General features: G+C 40.6%; 1 protein-coding gene across 1 annotated transcript in view; it reads right to left on the bottom strand.

Annotated features, from left to right (window-relative positions):
• The window catches only part of LOC137079105 (neoverrucotoxin subunit alpha-like), a 98,125-nt gene that overhangs the window by 45,571 nt on the left and 39,892 nt on the right, over positions 1-12,662 (bottom strand). The window contains exons 2-3 of the mRNA XM_067447069.1: positions 12,333-12,445; positions 12,145-12,211 (exon numbers count right to left, since the gene is read on the bottom strand). Of these exons, the coding sequence (XP_067303170.1) occupies positions 12,145-12,211; positions 12,333-12,422 (157 nt within the window). The 5' untranslated portion in view covers positions 12,423-12,445. The remainder of the gene's footprint in view (positions 1-12,144; positions 12,212-12,332; positions 12,446-12,662) is intronic.

Genomic DNA, 12,662 nt, shown 5'->3' with positions numbered 1-12,662 from the left:
CTAACTAAAATTTTGCGGAAACATCAGACTTTGTCAGGATACCATGGGTACAACGTTCAACAAAAGTCAAGATCTTTGAAATGTAACATCACTAAGGTTTAATGTTAGACTGACCAAATATGTTGTTTTGGTTCAATCTTAATGAGGAGTTAATCACAGTTTACTGTTGCCCACAGGTGGCACTATAACTGACTACATATTGACATGTAGACCACCATATTTTCATTCCTCTCTATTATAATCCATTGTTGTGCAGTGGTTTTCAAAACAATATGACTGTCTGTGCACAGTTTAAAACAGGAGGAAGCTCATTGGTAAAATAATGTTTTTTTTTAAATAATAATAATATACTAAACAACTTACTAGAAACACCACATTACTCTTTAAAATCTGAATAACTTCCTTAATAACATAACATTGTCACATATTTAACAGATAACCTTTAAACCCATGTACACAGTAAGAAGTACATTTGTGACATTTCAATTTATCCAGCAATTATGTATGATTCTTTACATAAAATGTTGAGCTAAAATCTAACAATATAACTTATAGTAACTTAATTGTCATCAATTTGTGTACATACTAGTCCCTAATATTGATCTGTAATTCATATTTAGACATTATAAACTCACTATTATTACATTTACAATAAAATTGTGTAAAATGCATTAACTTTCTTTCTATTGAATTATTGGTATTACATTTACATTTAATCATTTAGCAGATGCTTTTATCCAAAGCGACTAACAAAAAAGGGGAGAGCAATAGAAGCAACGAAACAAACAAGGCCAACAACCTGTAAGAAGTCTCAGTTAATTAGCACAGGTTTTTTTTTGGACAAACACATAAATTAATGGATAGTTAAGTGCTGTTCTTTATTGGTCAGGTGCAATTGTAAGAGATGTGTCTTAAGATGTTTTTTTAAAAATGGCTACAGACTCGGTAGCACAAATTGAGATCGGCAGGTCATTCCACCAGGTGGGAACGGTCCAGGAAAATGTCTGTGAGAGAGATTTCATGCCTCTTTGGGATGGAACCACGAGGCATCGCTCACCCGCAGAACGCAAGCTTCTGGAGGGTGTGTAAGTCTGAACAAGTGAGTTTAGGTATATTGGTGAAGAGCCAGTGGTTGTTTTGAAGGCGAGAACTAGTGCCTTGAATTTGATGCGAGCAGCCATTGGCAACCAGTGCAGTCTGATGAAGAGAGGCGTAACATGCACTCTCTTCGGCTCATTAAAGACCACTCTCGCCGCTGCATTCTGGATCAGCTGCAAGGGTTTGATAGTGCATGCTGGAAGCCCAGCCAGAAGAGCATTACAATAGTCCAGTCTGGAGAGAACAAGAGCTTGAACCAGGAGTTGTGCAGCCTGTTCTGATAGGAAGGGTCTAATCTTTCTAATGTTGTATAAAGCAAATCTGCCGGAGCGGGCTGTTGCAGTAATGTGGCCAGTGAAGTTTAACTGGTCATCAATCACAACTCCAAGGTTTCTGGCTGTCCTTGATGGAGATATGGTTGATGAACCGAGCTGAATGGATACATTTTGATGAAGTGCTGGGTTGGTTGAGACAACAAGTAAAAGCGATAAGAACGCTGACTTTAGGATCATCTGGTTGAACTGAGAAGTAGAGTTGAGTGTCATCAGCATAGCAGTGATAGGAGAAGCCGTGTTTCTGAATGACAGAGCCTAATGATGACATGTAGATGGAGAAGAGAAGTGGTCCAAGCACTGAGCCCTGGGGAACCCCAGTAGCTAGATGATGTGACTTAGACACTACACCTCTCCATGACACCCTGTAGGACCTACCAGAGAGGTAAGACCTGAACCACTGGAGAGCAGTTCCTGAGATCCCTGTCTTCTTAAGTGTTGACAGGAGGATCTGGTGGTTAACTGTATCAGAAGCAGCAGACAGATCCAGCAGGATGAGCACTGAGGATTTGGAAGCTGCTTTTGCCAGTCTCAGTGCCTCAGTTACCGAGAGCAAGGCAGTCTCAGTCGAATGGCGGCTTTGGAAGCTGGATTGGTTGTTGTCCAGGAGGTTGTTCTGTTCGAGAAACACAGAGAGTGTCACGGTTCACTAATTCATCGTCTCTTTCCTCTCTATGTGTGTGTGGTTGTGTTGGAGGCGGGGTCACTGATTACTGGGATTGGATCACCGTCACCTGCTGCACTCATTATCCACTGTATATATACAGTCTTGTTCAAAATAATAGCAGTACAATGTGACTAACCAGAATAATCAAGGTTTTTAGTATATTTTTTATTGCTACGTGGCAAACAAGTTACCAGTAGGTTCAGTAGATTCTCAGAAAACAAATGAGACCCAGCATTCATGATATGCACGCTCTTAAGGCTGTGCAATTGGGCAATTAGTTGAATTAGTTGAAAGGGGTGTGTTCAAAAAAATAGCAGTGCGGCATTCAATCACTGAGGTCATCAATTTTGTGAAGAAACAGGTGTGAATCAGGTGGCCCCTATTTAAGGATGAAGCCAACACTTGTTGAACATGCATTTGAAAGCTGAGGAAAATGGGTCGTTCAAGACATTGTTCAGAAGAACAGTGTACTTTGATTAAAAAGTTGATTAGAGAGGGGAAAACCTATAAAGAGGTGCAAAAAATGATAGGCTGTTCAGCTAAAATAATCTCCAATGCCTTAAAATGGAGAGCAAAACCAGAGAGACGTGGAAGAAAACGGAAGACAACCATCAAAATGGATAGAAGAATAACCAGAATGGCAAAGGCTCAGCCAATGATCACCTCCAGGATGATCAAAGACAGTCTGGAGTTACCTGTAAGTACTGTGACAGTTAGAAGACGTCTGTGTGAAGCTAATCTATTTTCAAGAATCCCCCGCAAAGTCCCTCTGTTAAAAAAAAGGCATGTGCAGAAGAGGTTACAATTTGCCAAAGAACACATCAACTGGCCTAAAGAGAAATGGAGGAACATTTTGTGGACTGATGAGAGTAAAATTGTTCTTTTTGGGTCCAAGGGCCACAGGCAGTTTGTGAGACTACCCCCAAACTCTGAATTCAAGCCACAGTACACAGTGAAGACAGTGAAGCATGGAGGTGCAAGCATCATGATATGTGGTAGTATGTTGTTTAGAGAAAGAGAAAGAAGAGAGAAGAGACTGACACAAGGCAAGGTCAGTATAGTTTTTAGATTTCCGCCATTTCCTCTCTGCCGCCCTGAGTCCAGAGCGATGTTCACGGAGAACATCAGACAGCCAGGGGGCAGATGGGGTGGGGCGGGCTGGTCTGGATGAAAGGGGGCAAAAACTGTCTAAGTAGGATGTTAGAGTGGAGCAAAGAGTGTCAGTAGCACTGTTAGTGTCCAATGCTGAGAACTGAGCAGGTGGAGGGAGTGAAGATGAAACCATAGTGGATAGGCGAGAGGGAGAGAGTGAGCGTAGATTACGCCGAAAGGTAATCTGTGTAGGAGTATGTGTTGTATCAGGAGTCAGTATGAGGTTAAGAGTGATGAGAAAGTGGTCTGAGGTGTGTAATGGAGTAACTAAAGTGTTGTCTGTGGAGCAGTTGCGTGTGTAGACCAGGTCTAATTGGTTACCTGATCTGTGAGTAGCCGTAGTAGATACTAACTTAGGGTCAAATGAAGTCAGTAGAGTGCTGAAGTCTGCAGCTAGGTGTTTATCAAGATGAATGTTGAAGTCACCAAGCAGAATCAGTGGAGTGCCATCCTCAGGGAAGCTAGAAAGTAACACATCCAACTCCTCCACAAAGTTACCGAGGTGACCTGGAGGACGATAGACCACTACCACATGGATTTTAACAGGGTGAGTAATAGTGATTGAGTGCGATTCAAATGAACTGGCCGATAGAGATGGTAAGGGATCAAATTTCCAATCATTTGAGATAAGCAAACCAGTACCCCCACCCCTCCCAATAGAACGAGGGGTGTGTGAAAAAGTTTTTTTCAGCTTCGCTTAGCCATATTTTCTGGTCTTAGTAATATATTTCAGGTTGACGAAACTCAGTATGGGTCATCAACACAATGCCCTGAGGTACCCTGAGTAGTTTCGAAACAGCGCCCCCTAGTGGATAATCTTTTTTTCAAATGCTTTTAACGTTGGGTGTAGTTGACTTGTTTTCATAGGAGTAACTTTTTTTGTCTCCTGAATCCTTGCCAAGTTCATTGATACCAGACTCGCCAGGGTTCAATGTATGGTTTGTGCAGTATTGTGATTTAGCACTTAAAAAACATGTCTTCGAAACCGCTAGTCTGATCGAGATGAAACCAGCTTCAGAAGTTTGGAAACAAAATATGATTCCTTTGTTTTAATAAGGCTTTGGCATATCATTACGAAACTCTGTGTGTGTCTTCTGGACCATGCCCCGAAGGTACTCAAAAAGTTTCTGACCATTCTGACCACACCTCATTAATTCGATCCCAGCTCCACCTATTGGTCAAAAGTGATACATTATAATTTTATATATTTTTATTTTATTTCATGTATAATTCTATATCTATTTTGTCTAAGCTTATGCTAATAGGTATTTAATGGTTCATTGTTGCAGCCTTTTTCTCCCAGCCATGATGGCATTTCTTTTTTCTTCTTTGCGCTTGGCCCCGTAATTGCTGCTTGCAGCTATATTTCTATTTTATTTTTGTAATTTTATGTTTTGTCTCTTTCAGTTTTTTTTAATAGACACTGCCCCTCTTTCCTCCTTCTTGACAGCCTACATTTAGAATGATAGCTTTGATTAATCCTGCCGTCGAGCCACAGGCGCTCACTGAATGACCCATTTATCTGGTTCGCAATTACAGATACAAACATATTGTATTTTACTTTTACAATAAGCATAATAGACGCAGTGTTCAGAATGAACAGTCAAGCAAAACACATGCTACCCACAGCAACGCGTTATGGCAACGACTGACAGATACATAAAAGATAAAAAGGACTTTTCCGCCATTTGTTACTGTTTTGTACACGTTGTTATATTAATTATAAATAAAATTATGTTTTTTTGGCCACAATATTATTGACTATTGTTGAGATGGGCACTTTTGATTAATTTTTAAAAAGGCCAGGGGCTCGAACCCCCAAAGCCCTCCCCTCTGCACTTGCCTGGTGTGCGTAACATTATGCGTCCTATCACTAAATGCGCCGAAATCTCCGACACAACGTTAATTCGCCTCTTTCACCTGGCGGCCATTTTGAAAACTCTAACGCTGTTGTGGGGTACACAAACCCGGAAGCTGGACTCCGATACAGTACTAAACAGTAGCAGCATTCTGTTTCACTGCACTTCGTCACTCAGGAAAAAATCCTACAGAGGACAAACCTTTCACCGTTTTCCGGAGGATAAGGGATTACATGGAGAGTGGATTAAAAAAATATCAGAAGGGATCCTGGTCGTAATTTCTGCATTTTACTACAGACGAAGCTCGAAAGACTCAAGCAATAGCAAGACTGGGACATGTCAAGTCAGCTTTATTTAGCGCTTTTACAATACCGATTGTTTCAAAGCAGCTTCACGGTGTAAACAGGACAATATTGCAACAAAATTTGATTCGGCTGCAGTCATTCTGGAGAAAACGGTGATGTTATCAGCTTATTTTAATCTATCATATAGTGTCACCGTGGGCAGATCAGTATTATAGTTGATACAGTTAATTTACATGTGGGAGATATGTGTATGTATAAGCTACTGGATCTTCATATATGTAAAATAAAATGTCCATTTATCTAAAGAATAAAGTACAATTTTATGACACATGGATGATGTCTTTCATAACTTTACAACTGGTCAGAACATCAGAAAGAAATAAGTCATTCAAAAACATTGATAGGCATACTGGTCTAGGTTTGTAAATGGTAACTATGTACATTTATTGGTATGGAGGAATACAAATGGCCTGCTTGTATTTTGTAAGTATGAAAAAACGTACCAGAAAAGGGCAGAACATTAGAAATTACATTAGGAGGAAAATTAAAAAACATTAACAAATGAAAACTATATTACATAAACATATTATCAGTGATGCATTACATGATTTTGTTACACACAGCAGGCAGAAAGTGAGTGACACAGAATGCTGCTATTGATTAGTACTGTATCGGAGTCCAACTTCCGGGTTTGTGTCCCCCACAACAGCGTTAGAGTTTTCAAAATGGCCGCCAGGTGAATAAGGCGAATAGTAAGATTAAGGTGTGTACATGTCTGTAATGCTCTCCAATAATGCGACTAAAATAGGCATACTCCACATCTTAATCCAATTTACGTTTAGTTTGATTATGACTTTAATCGGACTAAAGTCATTAAAAATCGCTGTTTACATGGTAGCCTCTTAATCAGAGTATTGTCTTAATCAGATTAATATCAGAGTATTGTTGTCCATGTAAACATAGTCAGTGAGGACCCACTCATTGCCGTAATCTTACGTTAGACCTAATAATGTCACATGGAATAAATGTTGATATTGTTGAAATTCTGACCTATAAATCACCTATAAGACTATCACCGCTGTGACTAAAGATTGCTTCTGAAGATAAAAGATTCTGTCAAAAAATACTAGAAAAGGCAGTGTCCTCACAACTATGCTCCTTTTTAGAAATAAATGGTATATGTGAGGATTTCTAGTCAGAATTTAGACCATATCATAGTACTGAGACTGCTGTCATTAGAGTTACAAATGATTTACTATTCAGTCAAGTCAACTTTATTTATATACTGTAGGCTTTTACAATGACGATTCTTTCAAAGTAACTTCACAGTGTTAAACAAGAAAATATTGCAATAAAATTTTATTCGCCTGTACAGTTGTTCTCCCTAATTTACAACTGAGCGAAGATGAAGATGAGAAAGAATGTATCGGACTGGCGTCAGACAAATAGGACCGTAAGATGTCAGAGGCTATATCGATAGTAACATTTGATGTGGATAAAGACAGAGAAATGGGGAAAATCCAATACTTTCTATTTCCTTCTTTCTTTATTTATAAAGCACTCCGGGTTCTAATGTTCTTGAGTCGACATCACAAGCTAATGTCTGAGGCCTCGTGCGTCCTTGTGCACACATACACAACTGCAGGGGGTCCAGACGGCATCAAGCATAGTGCTATGCTGATGATATCCCAGGACTGCTCTTTAAACTAAAAGACCTGAAGGCTTGCAGCTGGGGCTCATCTGTTTAAAGCCTCATGTAGCAGGTGTGCGAGTGACGTCTCCAAGAGAGGCTATAATACTTCTGGGTAAATTTCATTGACATGTTAAACACACTATTCGCAGCTGGTTACGATAAAGACACATTCCCATATGCACTTTTGCAGCATCTCGTTCCATTTTATCAGGGAACAGGGTGATGGTCACGTAACCCCAAGCATTTTCAAGGTTGTGTGTGTTGTTTACCATTTACATGCAAATGTTTTACACACCCTGCGTTAACAAACTTTCAAGACTATAACGTTTATAAATGACCTACTTCTAAAAATCAAAAAAGATGTATTTGTAATAAAAATTCCTGGATCATATCTACGTCTCTCACCCGGATTTGTGCGTTCAGGCGGGTATGTTACATAGTTATCATAACTATCAGAATCCAGTGTTCTGTATTTTGCGTACGTGAGTTTTTGTTGTAGATGGCTATTGCTGCGCGTTTAGCTAGAATACAAAACCAACCCATTGGGCCACTGACAACACCGACAACAGCTGGGGCCACAGCCTTAGTCCTAATGGGTTGTTATCATAGCTATCAAAATCCAGTGTTCGGCATTTTGCGTACGTGAGTTTTTGTTGTAGATGTCTAAAAAAATAAAAATAAAATAATAATAATAATAATAATTGTGTATTGTGCTAATTATGTGTATTGTGTATTGTGTATTGTGATAATTATGTGTATTGTGTATTGTGCTAATTATGTGTATTGTGTATTGTGCTAATTATGTGTATTGTGTATGTGTATTGTGTATGTGTATTGTGCACACACAGGATGCTGGATCCGATGACGATGGCGATGGCGCCTGTGTGTTGGGCTTGCCGTCTGCCGCTCTTCTGGTTGCTCGTCTGGTTGTCTGTTTTATTTTTAAACTGTCACACGCTTTTAACCTATGACCGTCAAGCACTTTTGGATATTCGCAACTCGGTTGCGACCTCACTTTCAACTGTTTACACTCTAGATGTGGACTGCTCTTTTAACAAGACTGATGAGTCGTCCACATCGGCTGTCCCATGGCATATTCGCCGATGGCCCCTCAGCATCCCGCAGAAAAAACGAAGGAGGAAACGAGGAAACCGCGGAGGTTACATCGTGAAGCTAAAAGCTCATCTAAGGGCTGGCTTTCTCTCGGATCCTTCACCCGCATCACTTCACGGCGGTTCTACCTGGCGCCCACGGGACGTGGCACACTGGTGGCTTCGTCATGTGCTCCCTGTGCACCCAAGCCCGGTTTTTCGTTCCGGTGTCCACCACATCGGCCTCGGCTCCGGATGTCGGGGACGGGGAGTGACTCACAGTAATCTGCGCACGCTGGAAAGAGCGTCCTCATCTCCCGCTACTATCCCTCCACCGAAGATGGCATTATTAAATGCCCGTTCTCTGGTGAACAAGACCTTCCTTCTAAATGACTTTTATTCAGCACACAACTTGGATTTTATGTTTATCACGGAATCATGGATAAAGGTTGGTAATCTAACTCCGTTTTCTGAACTGATCCCGACTGACTGTACATTTTTTAACTCTCCTCGTCCGAGTGGCCGCGGGGGTGGCATAGTAACTATTTTACGGAACTCGCTCTCTGCACGCTGTCGATTGGTCCCTGGAACGGCCTTCTCCAGCTTCGAAGCTCAGTTTCTTCACTTGGACTGGAACGGTCCTGTATGTTTAGTGGTGATTTATCGTCCTCTGCACTCCACTAAGGACTTTATACAGCATTTCACTGAACTGATTGGCAATATTGCCATAAATTATGACCGCTTCCTATTGGTGGGCGACTTTAATGTCCATGTCTGCTGTCCTTCTAACCCCTTATCACACGAGTTTCTTAACATTATTAATGATTTTAATCTCTCACAGTGGATCAGTGACTCTACACATATTTTGGGTCATACGTTGGACCTTGTACTATCATATGGGTTTGATGTGACAGATGTTGTGCTCTCAGATTTTATGATTTCTGATCATAAGCCTATATTATTCACACTATCCCTTCCAGAGCTGTCACTTTCTTCTAGTACAACTGTTAATCTTTCTCGTTTCTATTCTCCTCAGTTTAGCACAAATTTCAACTTGTGCTTTGAAGAGTATTGTTCCTCACAATTAAATTTGGCTCAACCATTTCTTGACTTGGATGCTGATCAACATCTGAGCCTTCTGAACTCTGTCTGGCTTAAGGTAGCAAATGCAACTGCACCACTTAAGCCTCACAAACTGAAATCCAAAACCATACTGTGGCAAAACTCTGCTACCCGCCTTTTGAGACAAAACTGCAGGAAGGCAGAACGTAAATGGAAACAAGACAGGCTGCATATCTCTCTTCAAATGTTCAGAGACTCGCTAATTTCATACCAGGCTGCAGCCAAGTGTGCTAAAGCTGCATACTTCTCCAAATTAATTGGAACCAATCACTCTAAACCTAAGGTTCTGTTTTCTATTATTCAATCTGTTACCAATCCTTCCGTGAACACCCCACCGGTGGCTTCTGATGCTCTCTGTGAAAACTTCTTGAGATACTTCAGTGACAAAATTACAAACTTAAGACTTGACGTCCGTCCCACCTTAACGTTAGCTAATTCTCCAATCATGTCACCCGCCTATGTATTTCTGGACACTTTTGAACCCATCAATCTCCAGGAGTTGAAGGAAGTTATTGACAAAATTAAACCTTCCTTTTGTCCTGGCGATATTATTCACCCCAAATTTTTAAAATTGATTATTGATTCGATTGGGTCTGGTCTGCTATCTCTTGTTAATAAGTGTCTCCTAACGGGTTCTGTTCCTGCTGACCTTAAAGTCGCTACAGTCACTCCTCTGCTCAAGAAGTCTTCTCTGGACCCCACTGTCCTAAAAAAATTTCGTCCCATTTCTGTTCTGCCTTTTATTTCAAAAGTTTTAGAGAAAATTGTGCTGAATCAACTTCAACACTTTATGTCTAGTAATTCTATTTATGAGGTTTTTCGGTCTGGTTTTAAATCCGCTCACAGCACTGAGTCTGCCCTTCTGAGAGTTGTTAATGACATCTACATCTCCACTGACTCTGGGGACTCTGTGGTTCTTATTCTCTTAGATCTGTCGGCTGCTTTTGATACCATAGACCACTCCTTACTATTATCTAGACTAGAGTCCTGGGTAGGCCTAAAAGCAAATGCACTGAAATGGTTTCATTCTTACCTATCTGACAGAAAGTTTTCAGTGAAACTGGGCAATTTTTCCTCCTCCCCCACCCCTCTGACCTGTGGCCTCCCTCAAGGCTCTATTTTAGCACCCTCTTTATTTTCTCTGTACATGCTGCCTCTGGGCTATATTCTAAGAAAGCATGGTGTGTCCTTTCATTTCTACGCAGATGACACTCAAATCTATCTTCCTGTCAAGAAAAATAATTCAACTGCGATCACCTCTCTTCTCCATTGTTTAGAGGAGGTTAAATTATGGCTAGCCCAAAACTTCCTCTTCTTAAACGAGGACAAAACTGAGGTCATTGTATTCAGTCCCAATGACAACACTCAGCATATAAGCCCTGAGCTAGAAAGTTTATCCGCTTTTAGATCAACAAGGGTCCAGAACCTAGGTATTATTTTTGACCAGCATTTAAAATTTGACAGACATATCTCCTCCGTCATTGGTTCTAGTTTTTATCAGCTTCGTCTTCTGTCTAAAATTAAAAACTTTCTCTCCCCGAAAACTCTAGAAATGGCTGTTCATGCGTTTGTTACATCGCGTCTAGATTACTGCAATTCTTTATATTGCGGTATATCTAAATCTCAAATTGCACGACTTCAGCTTGTCCAAAATGCTGCTGCCAGATTTCTTTTAAAGCGTCGTAAATATGAACATGTCACTCCTATTCTTAGATCACTTCATTGGCTGCCGATTTGTCAGAGAATAGATTTTAAAATTCTCCTCTTCGTCTATAAATCCCTTCATAACAAAGCGCCTGTCTATCTATCAGAACTCCTTCACTCCTATACTCCTTCCAGAAGACTCCGTTCTTGTGATCATGCTTTGCTGGTCGTTCCACGCGCTAGACTGAAGCGTAGAGGTGAGCGTGCATTTGCGGTAGCAGGGCCACGACTCTGGAATACCCTGCCTTTAGAGATCAGGCTGGCCCCTACCCTGTCTATTTTTAAGTCACTGTTAAAAACTTTTCTATTTACTTTAGCGTACTTATTACCCTGATGTGTTTGACTTTTAAAAGTTGTCCTTTTTATTTTTTACTCTCTTCTGGTTTTATTTTTATGTATGTATGCTATTCTTGACCTTCTGTAAAGCACTTTGGTCAGCCTGGGGGCTGTGGGAAATGTGCTATATAAATAAAATTGAACTTGAACTTGAACTTGAACTAATTAATTGAGATTTCTTACAGCTCTTACAGGTTGTTGGCCTTCTCTGTTTCGTTGCTTCTATTGCTCTCCCCTTTTTTGTAAGTTGCTTTGGATAAAAGCGTCTGCTAAATGATTAAATGTAAATGTAAATGTAAAATGCTCACTATGCTTTGGAGCTGCTGCTGTGACTCCATATAAATGCATCAGGTGTTATGGTGTAGTTACGCAGACGTGAAGCTGTATGAGACGGCCATGAAAGGGATCAGCTCATAGATTCTGATCTCTCAACTGAGGATGTTGACAGAGTTTTAAATTCCAGAGCTCCCAGCACAAGAAAAATGTATGACTGGCCATCCTATTTTACTTAAAGTTTTCTTCCCTTCACCACATGAATTGCCGTACCAAGAGAAAGTCTTCCTTCATACAATTAGAATCTGGTTATTCTGTGACATACAGGCTCATTTATGGACTCACTGACTTATCACACTGTCCCCAGACCTCACAATTGTTGTGTGTTTTGCTTCAGATACCAGTTCTGCAGCAGTCATACCCACAGCATGACACAGCGTCTCACACCCCTCTTAACCGGGTTACATACGTAACCTGAGACAATTTGTCCTTCTAATGATTTTAAATCTTACCTGGATTTTTTGTGTTTCCTTTAGTGTCTTCAGTTAAAATCTTCTCAGGTTTGGGTTGTAGCACCTCCTATATTTGGAATAACGGTTCATAAAATAATTTTCTAAAAAGATATAAAGAATTTTTTTCCCTTAATCTCATGAAATGCATCTGGTTACACTCCACATTTTGTCTGAGGGAGTGCACTTACCTGTGCATTCACCACAGCTAGGGTTGCCAACACTAAACATGTATAGTAGATCCAGCTCGGCTGCTTCAGGGACATCATAAGTACCGCCATCTAGGGATCGTCAACAAGGAGACCTGTGTGAATGTCAGTGAAGGTCAGTGAAGGAGTCGCATACCACAACCTTGTCTTGTTTAGTTTCATTGTCATATTCAGCTTTTTCTGTGACCATTTGCCTGACTTCTCATTGTTTTTTTTGTTGTTTTTGTTGCACAAATCTCAAGCTGTCTGGCGGACATCTCGGCATGGATGAAAAACATCACCTGCAGCTCAATCTAGCAAAGACTGAGCTGC

The sequence above is a fragment of the Pseudorasbora parva genome, chromosome 6 (genome assembly GCF_024679245.1).
Source record: "Pseudorasbora parva isolate DD20220531a chromosome 6, ASM2467924v1, whole genome shotgun sequence".
NCBI classification, from domain to species: Eukaryota; Metazoa; Chordata; class Actinopteri; order Cypriniformes; family Gobionidae; genus Pseudorasbora; species Pseudorasbora parva.
Note: the sequence above shows the minus strand (reverse complement) of the source record. Positions and strands in the feature narration are given on the sequence as shown.